At 43.5% G+C, this 23,121-nt stretch overlaps 1 protein-coding gene across 1 annotated transcript in view; it reads left to right on the top strand.

The window, feature by feature from the left end:
• Positions 1-7,324: 7,324 nt before the first annotated feature.
• The window catches only part of HS6ST1 (heparan sulfate 6-O-sulfotransferase 1), a 189,287-nt gene continuing 173,490 nt past the window's right edge, over positions 7,325-23,121 (top strand). The window contains exon 1 of the mRNA XM_064435803.1: positions 7,325-8,301. Coding sequence (XP_064291873.1) covers positions 7,784-8,301 — 518 coding nt within the window. The 5' untranslated portion in view covers positions 7,325-7,783. The remainder of the gene's footprint in view (positions 8,302-23,121) is intronic.

Below are 23,121 nucleotides of genomic sequence, written 5' to 3'. Positions count from 1 at the left end.
TAGAATCTATATATAGAAATGTTCCATATATTAATTAGAAAATATTAATTTATTAATTTAGATTAATATGATACAAAAATCCTGTGACAGCCAGCTTGGGCATAAGCCAGTCTTAATCTTCAAGTCACTGCTGAAAGTTACTAAGCTGTCCTACAGAAACTATTCCAGAAAAAAGAAAAAGAAATGTTGAGAATTATTTTAGAAAAAGAAATGTTGAGAATTTTTTTTAATTTTAAGTTTTAAAGTTATTTTTGTAGTTTGGTTTATGTTGATGGATTTTTTTTTATTTTTATGTTTTATTTTTATATTGGATGTAAGTAGAATAAGTTTTTTAATGTTATATATGTATATAATGTATATGTTTTTGTAGTTATAATGTTATCTATAATATTATAATGTTATATAATGTATATATTTTTAATGTTATTTTTTATGTGTGCTGAGATAGTAAGTTAAATTTTATTTTATGAATGGAAAAATATTTTTTGTGGTAATTGAAAAGATATCTAAATGTAGATTGAACTAAAGAAGTATTGTTATACTAAATGGCTTGATTTTTTTTTAATGTAGTGTGATAATATTTTTAATTAAAATCTGATTTTCTGACTGTAGAGATGCAGCTTACACGTGTGGAGAGAGCCAAAAACTTTGCAGCCTGCCTTCCACAATGGGACTATCTTGGTGTTTCCAAACACATCCCACTGGTGTCCCTGCCAGGAGCCAGGGATTTGTGTTCTGAGGGGTTTTACAGAGCAAGGCTGAAAGGGCTCCACTTGTTCCCTGCTAACAGGCATGTCCCAGTGGACAGCTGCTGCACGAGGGACACTCAGGGGAAGGGAAACCTTGTAGGAGCCAAACTCCTTTTAGGTTTATTTAATACCCATGAAGGAATGGGGAATAATGCTAATAATACGCCACTGCCAAATAGGCCTGTGCTTTCCATCAAGCCCAGGCAGCAGCATCCTGCAGCTGTTGTGGTACAAGCAGGAAAAAAAGAGTTTGAATGGGGAACAGCTGGCACCTTGTGCCTCCTCTGTGGAGCCACAAACTGCTTCCTTACAAGGATTAGTACCTTAGAAACTATATATTCTTCAGCTGCAGTCCCAGCTTCCTGCTTGGACTTGTAGGCATTTGTGCATTTCAGAGATCAGTTCAGGTTTTCCCAACGTCACACATGCCAGTCTGGCATCTGCAGGCACTGCATGCAACACGTGCTTCTTGTGGCTTTGAGCAGCTCCACTGTTGCTTATCACACGAGCACTGATCTGCACATGAAGGTTTTTGCAGTGGGTCTGTTTCAATCAATTCCCTTTGCAAGAGAGAAAATACAATTATTAACTAACTGGCTCTGTCTTAGCAGTCATAAGCCGACATCCTGCGAAGTGACTGTCTCAGTTTGAAAAGCCAGGTGTCTGATAAGGAAGGCAGGAGCCTCCCCTGAAATGGAAAATGTAAACCCCCTCCCTCTGAATTATAGTGATTTGGAAATTAAGGGGCTCTCAAGCAAAGATATGGGAGTAGCAATAACAGTTCTTTACTAGGAAAATTAAAATACAAATATAATAGTACAAAAAAAACAAAAAAAAAAACTACTGCCAGAGTCAGAACATGCCCTGGCCCCTGTGGGTCAGGGTGGTGGCACAGTCCCATCCCATGGGGGCTCAGCCCTCCTGCAGTGCCAGCTGTGCTTCTGCTGGAGCAGGGATCCTGCACAAGGCTGGAGTTTTCCTCTGCAGCTCCAGGGCTGCTGGAGATGGGCCTGCTCTTCCTCTGGGAATGCAGGGCAGGAGAAAGCTGCTCCTCTGGGAATGCAGTGGGCAAAGGCTGCTGTGCTGTTCCAGGCTCAGATTGTATCCAGGTAGGAATGCTTGGCTCCTGCCCTGGGCGGAGCATCTCCCCATGGGATGCTGGAATTGGATCAGCCCTGCAGGGACACTCAGTGGCCATGGACAGCAGAGATCTCCTGGAGGGAGGATTGGCTGTGGGGGAGATAAAGAAAACTGCCCCATGAACAGCAGAGAACTGCCCAGCTCTGACAGATGGCAATGGAATAAACACTTACCTTACAATCCAGGAAAGTATCATGTGTATAGATGCAGGGCAGCCATGTGAGAGGAGGGAGCAGGATTATATCATAAACACTGTGAAGGTAGTTTGAAAAACAAATTTGACCTCTGTAGCTGATGAAGTTCCTTCTTTTAGGACAACTGGCAGGGCCTTCACTGTTTTGGTTTCTGCCAGGGTTTCTAAGACTGTCTTTGGTACCTTTCAAACAGCAAAACTTTCCAGTGGTCCCAAAAAGCAGTGCAAGAGCCTGAAATCAGAACCAGGTTTGCTGAGTCTAACAGATTTTGGCATCATTCATTACCTCTTTCCTCTAATTAAATGGAGCCGTGCTGTACTCAGGGATCAGTGATCCCCTCACTGTTCGTGAGGTATCTGTGGGTTTTGGCCAGCCTAGCAGTGGAGCGTTTACAAACTGCTCCAGGTTTCTAACTAGGAGTACAGGAAAGTGGTGTGTGAGTGCTGCCACTCTGTGCAAATGTGCAGGGCTGGTAAGTGCCACTAATGCTGCAGCAGCAGTGGACAAGAAAACCACTTTATATCAGAAAATCAAGAGTTCTGCACTTTGCTGTGGGTCTGAATGTTGCAGTCTGTGGTTTGTGACCCCTCAGCATTCACTCAGAATATTGTGTACATACATCAGCAAAGCAAATGAGTATCACATGTCCACTCTTCCTAAAGGATCTGGGTTATAAACCCAAACAGCTAAATTGAGGGTACAAGTGGTTTGTTTCAACCTTTTTGGTGTAACAGGGAGTTTATACTCTAGGAACAAAGTAAACACAAACTTTTTTTTTTCCTTAAGAGTGAGTAGTGGAACTTCATTTAAGGGTAATGCATTTCTTGAGGTGTTTCTTAGGGTTTTCAAGTGTTAAAAGAGGATTTTTTTGCAATGTTTTGATTAACTAAGTTGTACTAGTTCACAGGAAACTATTGTATCTTCTGAGTCAAGAAGCCTTTAGACTTCCCTTGCCTAGTAAAGCCACTATGTATTTATTAAGCTTTGAGATGAGTATTTAATTGAGGTTGTGGTGGCAGAGGTGGTGTGCAGTTCATACGTTTCTTACTGTTGTTTTCTCATGGCAGGTTTCCTGTGATAAGCCATACTCTGTGAAAAGGGGAGTTTGTCCTCCCCTCAGTGTTAACTCACATTTAAATATTTTATTGGAATAGATTAGAATATTTTAGTAGATTTAATATAAATATTTAGGCATCCTATAGCCAGAAGCAAGCAATGATAAAATATTTTTCAACTGCCTGTTCAAAATTTGTGTCTATTTACTGTTATCTCTAAGATCTCCAATCCTTGTACCTGACTCCTAGCAAGGTCTTACCATGAATAAATCATGAGTGCTGGCTTACCTAGCTAGGAAAGCCAGGAAAGGGGCTGAGTGTAGACCAAGCTTAGCTAACTTAGCTAGTTACCTAAGCCTGACCTCAGTCTGAATTATTTTGTAGTGAGAATTCAAAGTTAGTTCCTTCACAAACACAGGTTACTGTGTACAAAAACACCTTTCAAATGTACCTGATGGAGCTCAGTCATGTGAAAATCACTGAAAATCAGCGCAGCTTATCCTCCAAGATCAACTGGATTCCTACAAAAGTGTCAAACAATATTTCAGCTTGCTTGTGCAAGAGGGTTCTGCTCAGTGTGGCACAGCTCTGGAGTGGAAGGATGCAAAGGATTAGATGGATCTTGTATTTGCGGGGTTCCCAGATGAAGAAAGGAATGATGACTCTGACTCCATGTTCTTAGAAGGCAAATTTATTATTTTATTATTTATATTATATTAAAGAATACTAAACTATACTATCCTAAGCTATACTAAAGAATACAGAAAGGATACAGACAGAAGGCTACAAAGATACTAATGAATCTCGTGACTCTCTCTCTAGAGTCTGACACAGCTTGGCCCAACTGGCCAATAAGTCAAAACAATTCACATGAAACCAACCAAACAATCACCTGTTGGATAAACAATCTCCAAACCCATTCCAAAACAGCAAACACAAGAGAAGCAAATGAAATAATATTGTTTTCTTTTTTTCTCTGAGGCTTCTCAGCTTCCCAGGAGAGAAATCCTGGGCAAGAAGATTTTTCCAAAAAATATGACTACCACAGACGGACACTAAAATGACAGAGAAATTTTCAGTGGGCCATGGGGGGTTCTTCTGTTTGCATTTTCCTAGGAGAATGTGAAGAGAAAATCTGAAATGCAGCTCCTCTAGGAGAATGTGAAGAGAAAATCTGAAATGCAGCTCCTCTAGTCCACGGGTTAGAGATAAAAATACAACTTCCCCCCCACCCAAAATGCATTTTATGTAAAAATTTAGATTTTAGGCACCTTGATGATTGAAGATTGTCAGTCTGTCCTGCTTCACAGGAAACTGAGCTTTGCTTCAGGAGCTACTCAGACCCAGGGCGGTGAATTCCAGAGAAGATATAGGAAAGCCTAGGGAGGTCTGGCCTCAGAGTGGAAGATTCAGCTTGGAAAGATGGAGAAATCACTAAATTCATGCTGGAGGTAAACCCAGAGGATAAACAGGCAGTTACAGCACAGAACAGGAGGCAGCAGGAACAACTCGCATTTGTCAGATTTCTCACCTCTTTACATTGTTGTTTTCAATGCAGGAGCCAGGGAAAGTGTCAGTCTTGTTATTCTAACTTTACTTGGCTGTTCTCTAAATTCTGCTAATCTAAATTAGCACTGATCTTAACCACCACTGACGTGGTACCTGATATTTAACTCCTCATGCAGTGAAAAACTATTCTATCGTGTTCAGTGGAATTCTGAGTATAAGTAAAGTTTTTGCTTGAGTGATCATTTCAGGTGAGTCACACCTGTAAGAACCTTTAAAATACCAACATTTCAGAGCAGCATATAGAATTATCAGGGAAGGACTCCAAAGCACCTCATAAAAATAAAAGCATTAGTAATTGTGTAAGTGTAAATCAGAAGGGTACAGGCCTTCCCTATGCTTCCAGCATGTTCCCAACCCCCCACTTTTAGATGAAGGTGCTGCAGTAAACACCACAATTTCAGCCATTACATGAATTTTCCTTTGTGGTCTGTTTATCTTACATGGATTGAGTTTTAGTATGTTATTTCACAAACTAACAGGCACTATATTTACCACAAATATAAATCTGTAACAAAATATCTCCATCTTTATAACTAATGAAAAGGGCAAAATATTGTATATGTTAAGAGTTTAAAACAATTCCTTAACAATTGCTCATCTAACTGGAAATAATTTAATGGCTGATTTCTCCACAGTTTTGGCATTTCTAAATACTCACATGCCACAGACACATTGCCATCAAAAAAACTGCTCTGTGTTTTTTATGCTGCAATGTATAATGCAACTATGTATGTAAACATCATGTATTTCCCAAATCACAATATAAACTTGAAACCTGTAAATTAGGTTTGTGCTCTGCTTCTCAGTGTAGCTGAACTCTGTGCACAAGAATGACATCATTGTTTCTGGAGCAACTAACCTACATGAGAAGGGGAGAATCAGAAGCAGACTTTTAAGAGGAAAATATCAAACAGAATGAATGGTTTGAACACAACATACGATGCTTTTGGGTGCTATAAACATTTTATTGTTACTTGTTTGGGAAGAACTGCATAACTCACTGGGGCTCCATAACTTGTGAGTAATGCAGCCATCTCAAAATGTAGCAGATTTATCTGTCAGGGCGTTCAAATGAAAATGCAGGATCTCATTTCCTCCTGGGCCATTATAAATTTGACCCAGTGTTTAACAATGACCCATCGGCATGAATTCCTTTACATTTACATAAAGCATTTGGATTAAAATGTAACCTGATTTGGATTAAAATGTAACCTAAAACTTGCATTTAAAAAATGTAACCTCGTGAAATATTTCAGTGCAGGAGGACTAAAATCTAGTTGTAACTTCTATTTTAAAAAAGCACCAGAAATTTAAGGAAACTTTGTCCAACAGCAGTAATGACAGGAGAACAGGGCACTTCAGTCAGAATTTTTTTTTTTTTGCTAGAAATTAACAATAGCTCGTATAATTTATTCTGCACAGACAATAACTCGGGTCTCGATGAGGTGGCAGCATGACTGCCACTACATTTTAACCTCCCTCTTTGACATGGGGTCACACTTCATCCTCCCTTTACCCTCAGAGAGGCACCAAGTGGTGCTTTACAGGGGTTCCCTGGATGCTTGGTGGCAGTGACCCCCCCCTTGCCTTTGGGGCCGGGGGTCCTGCCTGCCCCTGGCTGCTCGGGTGTGGGAATGCGGGGCTCGGGGATGCGGGGCTCCGGGCACACCGGGACTCCGGGGATGCGGGCACACCGGGGATGCGGGCACACCGGGGATGCGGGCACACCGGGGATGCGGGCACACCGGGCTCCGGGCACGCCGGGCTCCGGGCACGCCGGGGCTCCGGGCACGCCGGGGCTCCGGGCACGCCGGGGCTCTGCAAACACCGGGCTCCGGGCACCCCAAGCTCCGGGCTCTGCATCGCTCCGCTCCCCGCAGCATCTCCCAAGTGCTGCCCTGCAGAGCGGATCGCTCTAAGCCGGCTCCGCGCCGGGCACTTCCCAAGGTTTTGCTTCGTCTTGGGCGACTTACGATGACAAACCAACCCCGAGCACGCCCGACTGAGCAGCACAAAGCATTTCGCTGGGAAAGTTTGCTGTAAATAACACCCCCGCCTATTTTCGCCTCAGCTTCACCTAGCATTATTATTGCTACTATTCACACATTCTGTGGCTGATGGTGCGGCCAGGCTTCCTCCAGCTCACAGCCATCACCATCACCCTGTGTGTGGCCGGAGCATTTTCCTCTTCCATCCAGTTGCGACATCGCAACCAGAGCCCTGCGGTGGCCCATGTGGCGGCCGCAGACCCGCGGCAAGACCCGCTCCTATTCCCATGCAAATTGCCTCAAAGCGGGAGCAGAAACCTAGCCGCGAGGAGCGCCGAGCTCCGCTGCTCGGGATTAATTTCAAGGCGGCACATAAAGAGCCGAGCGCTTCGGGGAGGCGCAGCCCACCTAGGTCCGCAGCGGTGGGGCTTTCGGCGGGGCAGCGGTGCCCGGAGCGGTGCCCGGAGCGGAGCCCGGAGCGGAGCGGGCCGGGGCCGGGCGGGGCCGCCGCCGGTCGGAGCGTGGCCGCGGGCGCGGGGCGGCGCGGGCGGCGCTGTGCATGCCGGGCGGGGCGGCGCGGCCAGGAAGCGCTCGCTGCCGGCCCAGCCGAGCCGAGCCGAGCCGGGCTGAGCCGAGCCGAGCCCGGGCGCAGCCGGCGGCGGGGGCGGGCACAGCCGCGCCGGTGCCGCGGGGGCTGGGGCACGGCGGAGGCAACGCCGGAATGGGGGTGGCTTCCTGAAGCGCGGGGAAGGGAGGGCGGGAGGAGGCTGGTTCTCGCCTCTCCGCCCCCCTCCTGCCCCTCTCTCTCTCTCTCTGTCTCTCTGGCAAGTTTGCCGCTGTGCCGCGGCGCCTGCGGAGCGGCTGGCTGCGGGCTGCCCCTGCCCCGCTCCCGGCGCTGCCCGCGGCGGGGCGGGCGGGCACGGCGGCGAGCCGAGGCGACCCAGCGAGCGGCCCGCCGCCCCCGGGGAAGGCTCTGCTCCGGGGAGCAGCGGGGGGAGGCGGCTGGCACCGACGCCGAGGCTCCGCCGCCCACCCCCCGGCAGCGCCGCAGTCTGCCCAGCGCCGGCAGCCCCGGGAGATGGTGACACATGAAGCGTGCGGGAAGGACCATGGTTGAGAGGACCAGCAAGTTCTTGCTGATCGTGGCCGTCTCGGTGTGCTTCATGCTTATCCTGTACCAGTACGTGGGGCCGGGGCTGAGCCTGGGTTCCCCCAGCGGCCGCTCCTACTCGGAGGAGCTGGACCTCTTTCCCACGCCGGACCCGCACTACGTGAAGAAGTATTACTTCCCCGTGCGGGAGCTGGAGCGGGAGCTGGCGTTCGACATGAAGGGCGAGGACGTGATCGTCTTTCTGCACATCCAGAAGACCGGCGGCACCACCTTCGGCCGCCACCTGGTGCAGAACGTGCGGCTGGAGGTGCCGTGCGACTGCCGGCCCGGCCAGAAGAAGTGCACCTGCTACCGGCCCAACCGCAGGGAGACCTGGCTCTTCTCTCGCTTCTCCACGGGCTGGAGCTGCGGGCTGCACGCCGACTGGACCGAGCTCACCAACTGCGTGCCCGGGGTGCTGGACCGCCGGGAGAGCGCCGCGGCCAAGACGCCCAGGTAGGAACGGGCCCGCGGCCCGGCCCTGCCCGCCGCGCTGCCCCCGCTCCGGCCCTTCCCCGGCCGAGCCCCCTGCCAGGCGCTGCCGGCGTGCTGTGCCTCAACCTGCCCCGAGCCTTCCCCCGGCGGCTTCACCTGTCCTCCCCTCCCGTCCTCCAGGCTGTGCCCTGCGCCTTCCTCCTGCAAATTTCCTGCGCTTTGCCTCCCACGCACCTCGCACGCTGCGCCCTCAAGCCCGTGGTCTGCTCCGGCAGCCTCTGTGGACCCTTTGCCGAGAGCATCTTTGTGCTCTCTACTGTCTCTTTTAAGGTTTAGCCTTTACCTCAGACATCACTTGGCACCTTTTGAGAACCGTTTATACCCACCCTTAGTCTCAGGCTTGTCTTTGTGACCGGCTTTGCCCGAACCCTTTTCCTCCGGCTGGAATTGTTCCGTGCAGCCGAGGAGAGGCACACGAGCCCAGCAGTGCTCATGCTCCCCTCCTCGCTTTACTCCCCCCAGCCTGCACACAGCTTTTTGCACATTGCAGAAAACACTCCTTAAACCCCCTTTTTATGCTCCTTGCTGTTGATCTCCATGGGCGACCTGAGGCGATCACTTTCGGGGAAAGCAGCCACCCTGTACTTGTTCCTTGAGTGTCCTTCTTGTGTGCCCCAGGAGAGAGGGAGAAGCATCCTAAAGCACCCCTCGCTGCATCTGTGGAACACCCAGTGTATTTCTGCCCTGTTAGCCCATCATTTCCCTGCCTCGGTCTCCTCATGAAGTATAACCTTCAGAGGAATTTTCTGTTTGAAGCACTGTAGTAAAGACAGTGGTGTACATGAAGATCTCCAAAAGATTGTGTTATTTTAGCTCAGTATACTGCTGTCTTTCATTTCACAAGACAGTTTTTAAAATTATCACTATTTTTTTTAGCACTATGAGCGTTCCTTTGACGTATTAGTTGTGCTGTTACAACACTCTGTGATCTGTTTGCCTTAAAAGTTTCCTTCAAGATCTTATGCTAACATTTGCTTATGCCATATACTTTATTATAGGTGTGTTGTTAATATCATACTTAGTTCCTTTAATGAAAAGTGGCCTTTAAGAAAGCACATTAGGGCATCATAACTGTGTTTTCCCTGCGTTTTTTAAAAGCAATTCTTCATGATTTTTCTTTGCTTGGAGCTGTGTGCAGTTGCTGGGGTTCTTTATTGTCTGTGTCATGATTGCTGCTGTTTTGAGCCCGTTTCAGTGTTAGTCATCCAAGTATGCTCAGACTGCTGTGGTGCTGCCTGACCCAGCAAACTGAAGTGTATAACTGAAGGGTTGAGGCTTTCCCGTGCTCTCTTATTAATAAGGTATAAATAAATAAAATATCCTCTGCCCATCTAGGTTGCTGCTGAGATTTTTGTGAAGTGTGGTTAGGAAAAATGCGCAAGGTTCAAACATGATTTAAAAAAAGAAACAAAAATTACCCGTTTTGTGAACCTTGGCACTTGCCTAGCAAACCATTAACCTTATATAAAGACCTGTGTGGGTTTATGAATTGTCTCAGAGCCTTGTGTGCTTCCTTTGGCAGTTTTGTATGAAAATTTGTTTTGTGTTCAGTATTCAACTTTCGTCTATTCAGCAGCTGGATTTTTTGTACAGGTACTTGAGAAAGGGGCACGTCAGGTTGTGAGGTAGCAATTAAATTCCTCACAGCAACTCGTAGGAAGTTGAGAATCAAAAGTTATTGCTTTATCTCACATGCTTGTGAATAAGATTTTCCTTGTCATTTGCTTTGGAACATCAGGAACTGTATGCTTTTACATGCTTCTTAATTGTCTTGAATATTGGATGTGCAGGGAGAATGATTAATCCTGTCCCATTCCTTCCTGTCTCTGCATATAAAGAAATACTCGTGCCCAATGTTGTCTCTCAACTTCCTTTAAATCAAAATTAGAACTTCTTTTCTAGGAGTTCAAGGACTATGATGTGGAAGCTTTAGATAATCTATGGTTTATCACCTTGGTCTGTTAAACAAAACAAAATTTACTGATCCTTGTATCCTGGGGGTGGTTTTAGTTCAACCATTTGCTGGCTATTTTAATAATACTGTCCTAGGATCTGTTGTACTGCAGTCCAGTTCAGCTGGCACCTTATCCAAAACATGGTTTATTTCATGCCTAAGGAAATTGCAAGTAAGAGACAGGCAGTGCTTGTTTAAAACAAACATTTGATGGGTTTTCTTTGTTAAAATACAGATAGTCTTGTATTGTGTCCATTACAGTAAGAGCAATATCACTTTATTTGTCCATTGTGAGTGTTGGATCTCTTATGTTGAAATGGGACATCTTTTTAGGTAAGGTATATGCTCGAGAGGCTCCTGTTTTCTAATGGAACTGAACTATAAACATGTCTCTCTCAAAGGAAACAGAAAAAGGAGCAGCAAACAACCCTTCTCTCAGATTCTAATGTTATCCAATCTGGATTTTGGAGTGTAGTCTTCAAATTCAGCTTTTAAAGCTAATGGATTGGCTTCTGCATTTGCTGCTTAATACAAAGTTTAAACCTTTGCTCTTCCAAATGTATGTTTGTCCCCAACAACAAAGTAGCTGACTTGTGATTACAAATAAATCTGCCTTCTAGTGAATGCTGGAAAGCATGAAGGTCACTCAGTATTGCCCACATGCACAAATCATGAGGTTCAAGCTGTTCCCTCTGTAAGGAATGCAGTTTTGTTGCTGCCCAGTGCCCTATTGCACTACATTCCATAACCTGGGCATGGAACATAAATTTGCAATGCAATTCAGCTTTCTTCATTGTTCAGTTGTTCTGTGTCAGACTTAAAGATTAGGAGCCCTAGATTGCCAAAGGCTTTCTCTCTTTCTTTCCTTCTTTCTCTTTTTTTTCTTTCATTTTTCTGCATTGATGCAGTGTCAGGAATGGGTGTGAGCTCTAATGGGTCAGCACTCCAAAAAAGTGCCTCACCCCCTTCCCACCCCCTCCTGGTGACTTTCCTGTTTTGTATTCAAAAGGCTTCTGGACTTGTTGAAGCAAATGTTATGTTTTATACACAGCCAGTGAAAGAAAGATTGATTTGTTTGGGGGTTATAAAACTTGGGACTCCAGGGAACTCTGAAGTTGACTGTGCTTATCAGTTAAGTCACTTAGCTGCAGTTCTCTTCATGGCTTTAGTAGAGGAAAAATTCCAAGATTTGGGAAATGGCGGCTTCATTATTCCTTGTGCTGTTGGGCATAAATAACAGTTGCAAGAGACTCTTTAAAAAGAAGCAAAATTAGGATGCATGCCTTGAGTCACCATGCTGATATTTCAGCAGGCAGAAGCTGTGAACTGCTCCCTCCAATTTGTTTCACTTAAAACTTCAGAGATCAAATCTCTTCAGTTGATTCTGGGAGAAAAAAAAAAAGGCAAACTAATTTCTTTAATTTGATTTCCAGAATTAGAAAAATCTGTGAACTGACCCACTAGTGCCTTGTTTGCTCCCAACACAGGAGCAGAGCCCTGGCTCTTCTGAACTTGTACTTGGAGGACACTTCATCTGTGAAGCACATCTCTAATGTGCTGCAGAAGAAATAAAACAGAATATATTACACCAAAGGAATTCTGTGTGTTTCCCCTCCTTCCTACTCCCAAAAAACCCCTGAACAAACCCCAGACATCCCAGGCTTTGTTGCTGTCCTGCTGGTTTCTGCCTGGTGGAAACAAGAGCACCAGAGCTGCATTATTCACGTGGGAAGGTTCAAGGCACACAGCTCCTTTAAAACCGCATTTCTGGAAGCTCCCTGTTGCTGGGGAGAACCCATGGAGCTGGTGGAGTGTTGGTTGGGCATTGCTGGCTCTGTGCTCCCCCTGCTCACACACACACTTCTTAGCACTGTGTAGATTTTTTTATTTTTTTTTTTTTAATGAGCTGCCTCAAGACATGATCTTAGCCTTGGCTTTCTGTATGGGTTTCTGTGCTAGTCTGTCATAGGAGTTTGGTTTCTGAGTTCATCCGTGGACAAAAATAACTAAAGTGTGTGCATGCTTCTGATTTCAGTATTTTTTCTCAAGATTTCATATGTATAGAAAGAAAAAAAACATTAATCCACAGACTTTTATATAAGAAATCCATGGCAGGTCAGTAAAACCTGCTGCTAGGCAGATCAGTCAAGAATCTCTCTGATTAGCTATTTACAGCTTATGTTTTGGGTTGGGTTTTTTTTTAAAGAAACAATTAACAGGGCTCAGCAGTTTGTTAGTTTGATTTTTCTGAAGTGTGAACTTTCACAGCTTCCAACTACATATCTGTCCCATTGCAGGGATCTGTTCTTGATGAGGTTTTTATTATATGTGTGTTTGTGAGCTGCAGAAACACATTGTCAAGAAACCAACTGTTTGAGAATGAAAAGCTTTACAAAATAATTTTTATAATATTAGCACTTTTTAAAAGCTTGTGCTTGTCATTCTTTTGGGATCTGTGTGTGTTGGGGGTTGGGTAATACCTGTCTGCAGGGAGCAAAGGGCGTTTCCTTACACTCACCAGTTCAACTCAGACTTGTTTATCATAAAGACCAGTGGAGAAATATCAATATAAAGTTATTTTCAGTAGCCTGGTTCATTTCTCAAACCTCTAGCACGTGGAGTATTTTAAATCCTCCTAGTCTGATAGGAAACTTTCTGCACCTGGTTGTGCTCACCCACAAAGCCAGGCTGGTCTTTCACAGCCAAACAATTCTAAAGGGCCAGGTAGTTTTATAGTGAAAATCTTTAAATTTGACACAGTTACCAAAAAATTGGAACTCTTCAAATGGCTGCCTTAGGTTTGAGGTACTGCATTTATCCAAGCTTGAGACTTTTGGCTGGTGTGCCAGGTTTAATTACTCTTACTGGGTTTTTGTTGCTGTTTTTGACAAAGCAAAAGGATGTGTGTGCATTTGTACTGACCTGATTTTTCAAAATCAGACATTTGGCTGTTTTTCATTAATCTTTAAACAAAAGTTGCTTCATAACATAGTAATTTTGTTTTTCTTGCTTAGAAGTTTGTAAACACTCTTTGTCTCGACCTCAGATTTTGCCTTTTTCTGGTTATCATTTCCTGCTCTCCAAATAAAAGTGTACAGTATTCAGAGTAGACTCTTGGATGATCACCTCTTCCTTTTTTTTTTCTGTTTTTTTTTCTCATTTTTCTTGTTTGTTTATTCTTTTTGGGTTTTTTAAGCAATTTTGAAATAATTTAGAAGAGCTAGCTTGAATTTTATTAACAACTGAACTAGATGGTTTACTAGATACTCCCATTATAAGGAGAGTCATTAAGGACTGGTCCTCTGTGGATGCACATGGGTTCCACCACGCTAGTGCAGGCGAACATTTTATAGGTTAATTACTCAGCTATTAGAGTTTGTAACATTTTGTGTGACACTTCTTGGCCACAGCAATGCCAAGCCCAGTTTTCAGGGCTCTGCTGAAGGCTCCTGATTTGTCAGTGTGAGGTGAAGAACACTCACCAAAAAATAAAAAAACAATATGATCTCCAGCAATGCTGTTGTGTCAGCTTGATACTTCACAGGAAGAAATCTGTGATGGAAGGAATTTGGATTTCATTAGTGCTGTAGAGGTTTTAGGTGAAAACCAGCATGAAAAATTTGGTGTTGCCTGGTAGAACAGCTGCAGAATTACCTGGTGTGACTGGGCAGTGTGTGATGAGGACTCTCCCCTGTAGGAGGCTGGGGTTGGATGTCTTGGGTTGGATATCAGAACGTGAGCTGGACAAGGTTGTGTTACCCCTGAGAAAGCACTGCTAGAGAGGATGAAGTTACAGCTGGAGATGATTGCAGGGCTGCCCTCTCCCTGGGCCTCTGCTCCTTCTAGGAAGGAGGAGATCAGCCTCCTCTGGTGGCCCCTTCCCTCCTTCATTTGTGGGGTTGTGACTAATGGGCTTCTCCAGCAGTCAAGCAGAAGCTTTTGGCTGCCTGTTGCAGAAATTGGAGGATTCTCACCTGGGACCTTTTTACTGGAAAGTAATTCAGGATATGCACGGCTGGAGTTATTTGAGAAAACTCCCTCATGAGTTCATTTCATAGGTGAGATTGATGTGCCTTACCTGAGTCATGTTTGTGCACAATGTCCACACTTGTGGCTGCCTCCAGAGTCCTTGATGACTCCTTGCCGGGATGTTCCTACCCAGATGTTACTCACAGCAGGGAAAAGCAGAGCCCCAGAAGAATCAAGATAAAGCTAATCAAGAGGGGTTGTGGCTGTGCTCTTCTGGTGACTTTGACCTGGAAGTAATGAGTAATGAGAGAACACACCTGATTTTAAATTTGCTTAGAAACACCTCTCTTATCAAACCTATGACATCCATTCAGAGTCTCCCTACTATACACCCTGCTGTCTTGTACAGATTATGGCTTTTGTAAATGTTGGGAACTGGGAAAGTAGCATGGACAATTGCCTTCAGCCAGTCAGAGAACCAAAATATTTGGTTTATGTCTCTTTTATTTTAAACTTCCAATTATTTGGAAGCAATTTTACCAAATTTGTGGTAGTAATGCTTTAAATAGGTAATATTTTGTCAGTGAACACTTGGGATTGTGCTTGCTTTAGAAAGCCAGAGTGACATAGTCTAACTCCACAAAGCTTTTTTTATGCTGTTGTTTCTACAAACTGCTAGAACAGAGAGCAATTTTCTGTTATTGACTGAAATGGTGCTTTGTCGAGCAAAGATGAAGCATGGTCTTTAATTCCTAATATTCACAATTGTGATAGCTACCAAGTCAAGATTCTGTGATGAAATTTTGCTTGATGTGGACAGAAGGGAAAGATACTTATACAGGAGAAGCAAAGATCACCATAAACTGAGATGTTACTGTGTTTGGAGAATAAACAAAGTACAGGAAGAACGCAGAGCTGAAGTAGCCCATTAGAAATTTGCTTGTTTTGCCGATGATGGTTGACCTTAAAAGCAAACAAACAAGCAAAAAACCACCCTCTGCTTGTTGTAAAGGAATTGAAATAGAGTGATGAGGGAAACATACCCACTTGAGGCGACACAGCTTCTGTAATCGCTGTTTGATGTAGTTCTGCTCCCCCTTGTTTCCGTGGCAGAGTACTCTGCAGGAAATGCAGACTTGAGAATGTCTCTGAAGAGTCCTTTGGAGATGATTGGCACAAAGGCACAAAGAGCCTTCAACACCCCTGCACTGTAGCATGTCAGGTCTGAGATCTGAGGAGGATGCTTCACACAGCCCTGCGCTGTGCCAAAGGAGGAGCTCTCTCCCTGTGCACGTCTGCTGGAGCCTGGCATCTCTTGGAGGTGGGAAAAGGGTTTTCAGGAAAGGTCCACACAGGGAGAGCTCATCAGATGAAAAGCACAACATGTGCTTAGTGGGGTTTACTTAAACTTCTACATTTAGTTGAATTTCTGCATTTATTAAATGCTGTCAATCTGTGTAGTTTCCATGCTTAGTAGCACAGAAGTACACTACACTCTTCTGGATTGTGAGAAATGGATTTGTAAAGTCACACAAAAGTAGCAAAAGCAAATAAGCTGGGAAACAGTTACAAAGTATTGTAACCAAGAAATAAGTTTTCTTATAGTTTAGACATAGTATAGAAATAAGTTTTCTGAGAGTATGGCACTGAATGTTACATCTCTTCATCGAGACTAGATGAATAGAATAAAATAGAATAAAATAGAATAAAACACCTCTCAGTTACCCCATCTCTATAAAACTAAGAAAACCAGCAGTGGATGTGTTTCATCCCTACAAACTGCTGAATAAGGCTAAGGATATGAGATATTCTGGGGTATCTTTTTCTTAGTGCTGTGTCCAGAAAGGGTTAAGAAGGTCCCCTTGTCCACCTTTAGCTGTAACCTGAACTTTTTAGCAGTACTAATTATATCTTGTCAGTACTAATTATAGCATTCGTTCACCTGCGTATCTCAAAGCCTCTTAAAAATTTACAGTAAATAGCACCTAGTGTTATATTATATATAGTGTTATATTAATTTCAGACTTCAGGTCTGTGCCTTTATTTCAACCTGAAGACTCTTCTGGGGTCTGTCTTAAAACTGGTTTTGGCCATAAATCTCAGACTTTAATGTCAGTGTACAGACTTTCCTGCCCAGTCACTTGGGGTCCCTTTGGTTTCTTCACTTGTTACTGCTTGGCTCTGTTTTTCCCTCCCTTCCAGCCTTTTCGTGGTAAATTCTACACTGTAGCTCACCTATGTTTTTCTAGAGGAAATATTTCAGAATTTCCTGCCAATTTAAACAAGAAAACAGTTATTTGCAATTAACGTTTTATGGTCTGACTGTGTTTTATTTCATAACTAATCTCCATCCCATTAAGCAGAGATTCTTTGATTACACCTCACTCCAGATTGAAGTACTATGATCACTTTTATGGAGCTGTTCTACATAGGGGGAAACCTCAGAGCTTCCTGAGCAGCCTTTTCATTTCTGTTTTTAAAACAGACCAAATTTCCTTTTGCTTAGTGTTAACCTTCAAGTACTAACAAGATGATTTTGACATTTTTCTGCCAAATAGCATCACTTAAAGTTTGAAAATGCATGGTACTTTGCACTAATTTCAGATATATTGATAGGGAACTTGTTTCTGGACAGATGCTAAAGATTTAAAAGTGCTGCTTCTTCTATATATTGGAGTCACTCTACATTTTAGCCTTAGTTCTAGTGTTAATTATACATCCATATAAGACACCTGATAATAGTGAAATATTCAGTGGTTTTGGGAAGATTTCCTGAAAAGCATTGCACCAGTCATTCTTCTTTTTTTTTTAGTAGAAAAGTATGGCTTGTATTTTTTCCTCTCAACTGTCTCAGAAAATTTAAACATCCAAGCAAATACTGCAAAAACAAAATCGACTTTTTTTGTTTAAACTAACAGTTCTTGCTGCCATGACCCCCTTGCTCTCAGTAAAGATTTTAGTTCGGGTACCTGTGACCCTATATCAAAGCATCAGGGAAAAAATCAATGCCTCCCAGCTAAGACAAACAGCAGCAGCATGCTGACTCACCAATTTCCTGACAGGTTTTGCTTTCCTGGTGGAGATAGACAAAAGTACCAGCAGAACAGGAATCGCTGAGTATAACCATAATCAGTAAACCATCCCTTCTGTTTACATGGCTTAAATCACAAAAGACAGGATTACCTTCTTCTGTTCTCTGCCTCGTTCTCTTCTCTTGCCACCTGTGCCTTTTTTTGGGCCTTTGAAAGAGAAAAGACAGATGTGATGTGGGTAGCTGTGCAAGGAGGAGGATGGAACAGATTTATTCTGGCTGCTGAAGGGAGTGCAGGAGGGGTCATTTAGATTAAACCCCCCATTAAGGGGAATGCTTCATCCGTGGTGGGCTGCACAGGAAAGAGATATACTGTCACAATAAGACACAAAATGAATGATACTCACATATTGAGATGTTTAAGGTAAAAAAAGGTACATTTATTTTTGGACTTTGATATTTATAGAATTTTAAAAGTGACTATGAATTAAAAAATAAAATTGCTGCTTCTCTAATTACACTAGTTAAAACTAAGAGTTCATCAATTCTCCTTCAAAAAGAAGCACAAACCAATCATTATTTACATAAAAAAAGTGTAAAAAAAACTCCATTACAAAAATGTAAACATCAAAACACTTAGAAAAACTTTAAAACAACATGGTGACAATATGCAAAGGCAAAAGGAGCCCTTTCAGGTAAGGAAATGCCTTGGCATCTCCTCTAGGAGGGCAAAACTGGAACTTCTTGTTCTGAGCACCTGAGAGAAGATTCTCTCATTGGTTGTACCCCTCTGGCTGGTGTTATTATTTGCACCATATCCAAAATAAATCATCTGAAGTACTTTTTTTTCCCACTGAATTTTTCTTTGGTTTATTTGGCTGTGTCCACAAATGTGTTTAAAATGACACCATCTTTCTGTGTGTGCATAACCTGACTCCAGTGGAGCCCCAGACCTGGCCAAAGGCAGCGTGGTGAGGTCCTGTATTTTTAACAACCAGATTGTGTTACACGTATCATGTCTCTGACTGCTGCTACCGGTGGCTTTGATTTTGAAATGCAATATTACACTGAATTCTAATGACTCAATATTGCCCTTCATTATTAAAGCCATTATTTGGGCCCAGCATTTAATCCTGTTCTTTTTCTTGCACTGTGCAAATGGGCTTTTTCTGAGCAATGTGTTATTTCTTTATAATATCTGAGCAATTTTATTTTCCATTCCCTGAACTAATACTTTCTTCCAGGTTGCCATCATCTTGTACCTTGATTGCTTCAATTTATGTTTCTGAGCTTGATAAATTAAGTCTTCTTTCCCTTTAGAGATCTCTTACTGCCTAACCCATCTCACTCTCATAAGTTACCAGATTTTTCCGGGGGGGGGCTCTTTCTGTTCTGATTTTTTAAGAGCCCCTTTTGTAATAGGTCAGAAAGTTTTTGCCATGCGAAATATAACTGTGCCGACATCAGAAACAACTATTAATCTGAACACTCTAATGCAATCAATACACTTAAATATTTTTGTGAGATACTACTGCCTTCTAACACAGCTCAGAAGGGGTTGTTTTCATGACTTGGACTAAATTGGATGAAGCTGACACCTGTTTATGGAGGCAGTCATACATAGCAAACACATACCTTGTAGAAACTCCAAAGTAGCCAGTTGCTATTTTCAGCAGTTCCACTTCACAGTTCCCAGTTTTCAACCCTGACTGTTCAGAATTCATTCAGGCTCCAGGCAGACAGTGTGCCAGCAGTTTATATGAGCTTCATTTTCTGTTTTTAAGAAAAAATGACACTCCAAATATTGAAATGGTGACACAAAAATCACTGAATGATACATGAGTTTGAATTTTAAAAATAAACCTGTTGTTGACTGTTTCTATTAACACAGGACTGGCTATAGGTGATCTCCTGTGTGTGACTTGGGAGTGCCAAGAAGGGACTGAAAAACAGCTGCCACAATTGTATGAACTCTGGTTGGATTGTGTGCCACAAGGACTAATGTGACTCCCACCAAAAAGGGATTTTCAGGGAGTTATCCAGTGGCAGAAGGAGCTGTAGTTAACTTTTGGGTGTAAAAGGAGTATCTGAGGTTTGCCATACAACAAAAAAAGAGGTAATAAGGGAATAAGAAGGAATCATATATAACTTGTGTGGACTAGGATTTTCAGGTTGTAGATGGGTTGTTAGTTAGTTAATAAAGCTTTTTTTAAAAATAACCATAAACTTTTATCTTAGTGAAGACATAGTTTCAATTTCTTGCCTTTGTTTCCGCCTAATTTCTTTGCCTTGGGATTTGCTGCCAAAACTGTGTGCATTTTAAATTCTTTAAATAGATAATACTGGACTACAGCATGCAAGAAAAAGACTTGAAAAGTCTATTGTGAATAAATACAGTTTGTGAGACAGCTGGCTTAGAGAATTTTCAAGACATTTGTCCTCCCTCACTTCTAAAACGTATTTAGATCTTTTAGCTTCATTCTGCAAAGAATGTATTTTTTTATTATGATTTAGGCAGCTCCTGGGAAGAATAATTTGGCAAGTTCTGTGAAACTTTCCAACTTTTTTTTCTTAGTGTTAGCTGCCTCGAGATGACTGAAGAGGTCATGGATTTGCCTTCAGCTATTTTGAAGGTTTGCCATGCTGTGACATGCTGCTTGTAGCAGCTGCTCTGAACAGCAGTGCAAGAAAAAGAGAGGTGTGTTTCCCTGAAAATGCAATCAAAACTCAGGACGAGTGCCTGGAAGTGGATGAACTTGTGGTGGCTGTGATATAGGAGTTTTCCGTGTTCCTTTGGGAAGGAATTTCATTTGGAACTTTTGGGAAGCAGGTTCCTGTGTGATCAGCAGTGTGGGGAGCATCTTCCTTGGACATCCCTTTTTCAGAAACATTACTGAAGGTTTTTCTGGATTGTACTTAAGCCACAGCAGTTCTGTTTAGGTGTTCACCTGCCTAAGACAGTAGTTCCTGGTAAGAAGTATTCCCCTAGCTGGCTGAAGTGTTTGCACAGTGCTGTAACAGGAGCTGTCAGCAGCAGCAATGCAATTGTTTTGTCTGAGCGTTTGAAATGGGCTGATGGAAACAGTTGTGCTTAATAGGATTCCACTGGCTGGAAAGCAAACAGGAAATCATCCATCCCATTTCCATCCCAGCAGAAGGCCCAGCCAGGGCTGTGGAAGCTGGGCATTACAGAAGCTGGATGCCTGCCCAGGTTAATTTGTTCTTCAGGGAAGTGAGCAGAGACTGTTCCTAGCCCGGCTGTCTGTCCCAGCTTGCCCAGGCAAGTCTCAGGTTTGTTTGCCAGTGCCAGGACTGGGTTCTGCACACTGTTTGCACAGCCAGCTCTCGTGGTGCTGAGCTCTGAGGTGATCCCTCATGTGAGGGGCTGCTGCCCATGTTCAGAACAGGTTTTTTGTTCACAAGTGCAGGGGGTGCTCCTCTCATGGTGTCTGGGGGAACTGCTCCCACCTTCTGTTCCCAGAGCTGCTCAGGAAGCATCTCCCCTGTCACTGAGCCAGCAAAGGAAGCAGCACCAGCAAGCTCCTTTGTTGCACAAGAAGGGAAGATTTTTGCCATACCTGTGAGTTTGTATTTGTGAATAGCCCAGGTATCATCTCTGAAAGGCAGCAGAGAGCTTTGCCTGATTTTCATGCTCACGGAAACTGCTCCCTGCCATCTGACCTGAAGTACTTCAACAATAGTTATTTTTTGTTGTCTGTTAACTGGGGTCACCTTGGAGCTCTTTTGAAATGTTGCCTGCACAAGAAGTGGGGAAATGTTTGTATCCCAGTTTTAGTTTATCACAGATATGAAAAGCCATTATGGCAAAGCTGTGTAAGGGCTGTTGTTCTTGAGGACAGTATTCACAGAATGTGAATGTGCACATACTCTGCCTCTTCAAATTCCTCTGCAGAGTAACTGGTAATCCATGTGCCATTCTGAATGGGATATTATCTGTACTTTTTATAAATGCAGAAACAGAGGCAAAGGTTTGATTGCTCACCATGGGATGTGCCAGGACACCAAATCTATGACAATATCTGTTTGTTGAGTGCTCATCCAAGTGCTTACAGCAGTGGGTTGTGCCTTGCCACAAGCAGTGTTGTACAATATGATGCAATTTTGGGATCTGCTGGGAGTGAGCTTGCATTGGACTGTGTAACCGGGTAACTGGGAAATTTCCTGCCATTCAATCAGACACTAGGAGTAAAGATCTCCTAAATCAGTTTTCTAAACGTCTTGAAACAAATGCAGAAGTAAATCTCCCTGCAGGCTGGCCACAGTATGACTGCTTCCATTGGAAATAACTTCCCCTAAGGCTTTCAGTCAGAATGCCTTCTTGGGGAGAGCATTTTCTTCTTGTGCTCTAGCTGGTGTTGGAGGGGGATGACTTAACACTTGAGGTGTAGCTGGCCTGTAATGACAATATAAATCACAGTAGGAGGGGTGCAGCTGCAATTTGTAAAATGTGCTGGATGATCAACAGTCTGTCCTGCCTGCTGCATGGATTGTGGTTAGCTGTGATGAAGCACTGCTTGTCAGGGTATCACTCAGCTGGAAACCTCACAGAAATTGAGGGATGGATTCTCTGAACGTTCTGGAGATGTGGGATGCTTGGTCTGCCAAATACTTCAGGCAGGATGAATTGACTCCTTTCCTAATTAGGATATTTCCTGATTCTTTTGAATTTCTGAAGTTATTTGGGGATTGTCATGAAAAGTCTGTTTTCTGGATTGAAGCCCAGCCAATCCCAAATCTGGAAATAACTGCTCATGAGAACAAAAAGAACAGTTATATTTGTCAACTCTACTATTGTGGGTAACTGAGATTTAGAGACTCTTGCCTAGTGCAGAAAGGATCTGAGAGCAGCTTTCTCTTATGGAAACAAGTAGAATTACTTGCACACCAAGGAATTTATGTGGCACTTTACTCCTTTTCATCGGAATCTGCACTCATGTTGGGATGTTTGTGAAAGTTAAACTAAACCAAGTTAAAATAGATGCATTAAACTAAAGCTGGATGCTCTGTATGAACCATGACATGCTGAATTACTCTGAAAATCATCATGTAATATGTGCAAACACCACCCAAAACACTACAGATAGGAAGCAGTGCTGGCATATTCCAAAGGTTTCAAGTTATAAAGTTCTTGGATGCTTCAGGATTTACTGCTGGGATATTCCTGGCTTGAGAAAAACTCTTTTTCATGTGGAGTGGTCTCTCTGGGGTCAGTGAGGGGAGAATATGTGGAGGAAACAACTGGGCGTTAACATCTTCCCGCAGGAAAAAGCACAAACAGTCCTTCCTTCCAACACGTCCAGTTACTGGGTGTGAGCAGGAACTCAGAACCTTATTCTTAATTAAGAATACTGGCCTCTTGCTCCAGAAAATAGTTAAGCATCTGTTTATAGCAGTGAGGGAGCTCAGAGGAGGAGCTGGTTATACTGATTCATTCTGGTTATTGGCTTTTCTTCCCCCTTCCTAGTTATAAGTCATTTAACTGGGACTAAGAGCTAAAGTTGGGACTATCCTGCATGTCACATAATCCTTTCTTTTCCATTCTGCTTTACGATGCAAGTTGAAACAAAGGCCTGGTTGTTTAAACTCTGTAAAAAAGTTCATGTGCTTCTAAGCCTGGCTTTTAAATCATACCTCCAAGCCTGTATGGAAAAGCTGCAGGCAAGGTTTGAGCAATTCATTCTTCACTGTTCTGCACACAGCTGATGGCATCACAAGAGGGGCAGGAGGAGAATTAGCATGCAGATGGTTTTTTTAGGTGCTCTGCCTGGTTAGAGATGGAGCTGGACCAGTGCTTTGAGGTCAGGTA

The sequence above is a fragment of the Passer domesticus genome, chromosome 11 (assembly GCF_036417665.1).
Source record: "Passer domesticus isolate bPasDom1 chromosome 11, bPasDom1.hap1, whole genome shotgun sequence".
NCBI classification, from domain to species: domain Eukaryota; kingdom Metazoa; phylum Chordata; class Aves; order Passeriformes; family Passeridae; genus Passer; species Passer domesticus.
Note: the sequence above shows the minus strand (reverse complement) of the source record. Positions and strands in the feature narration are given on the sequence as shown.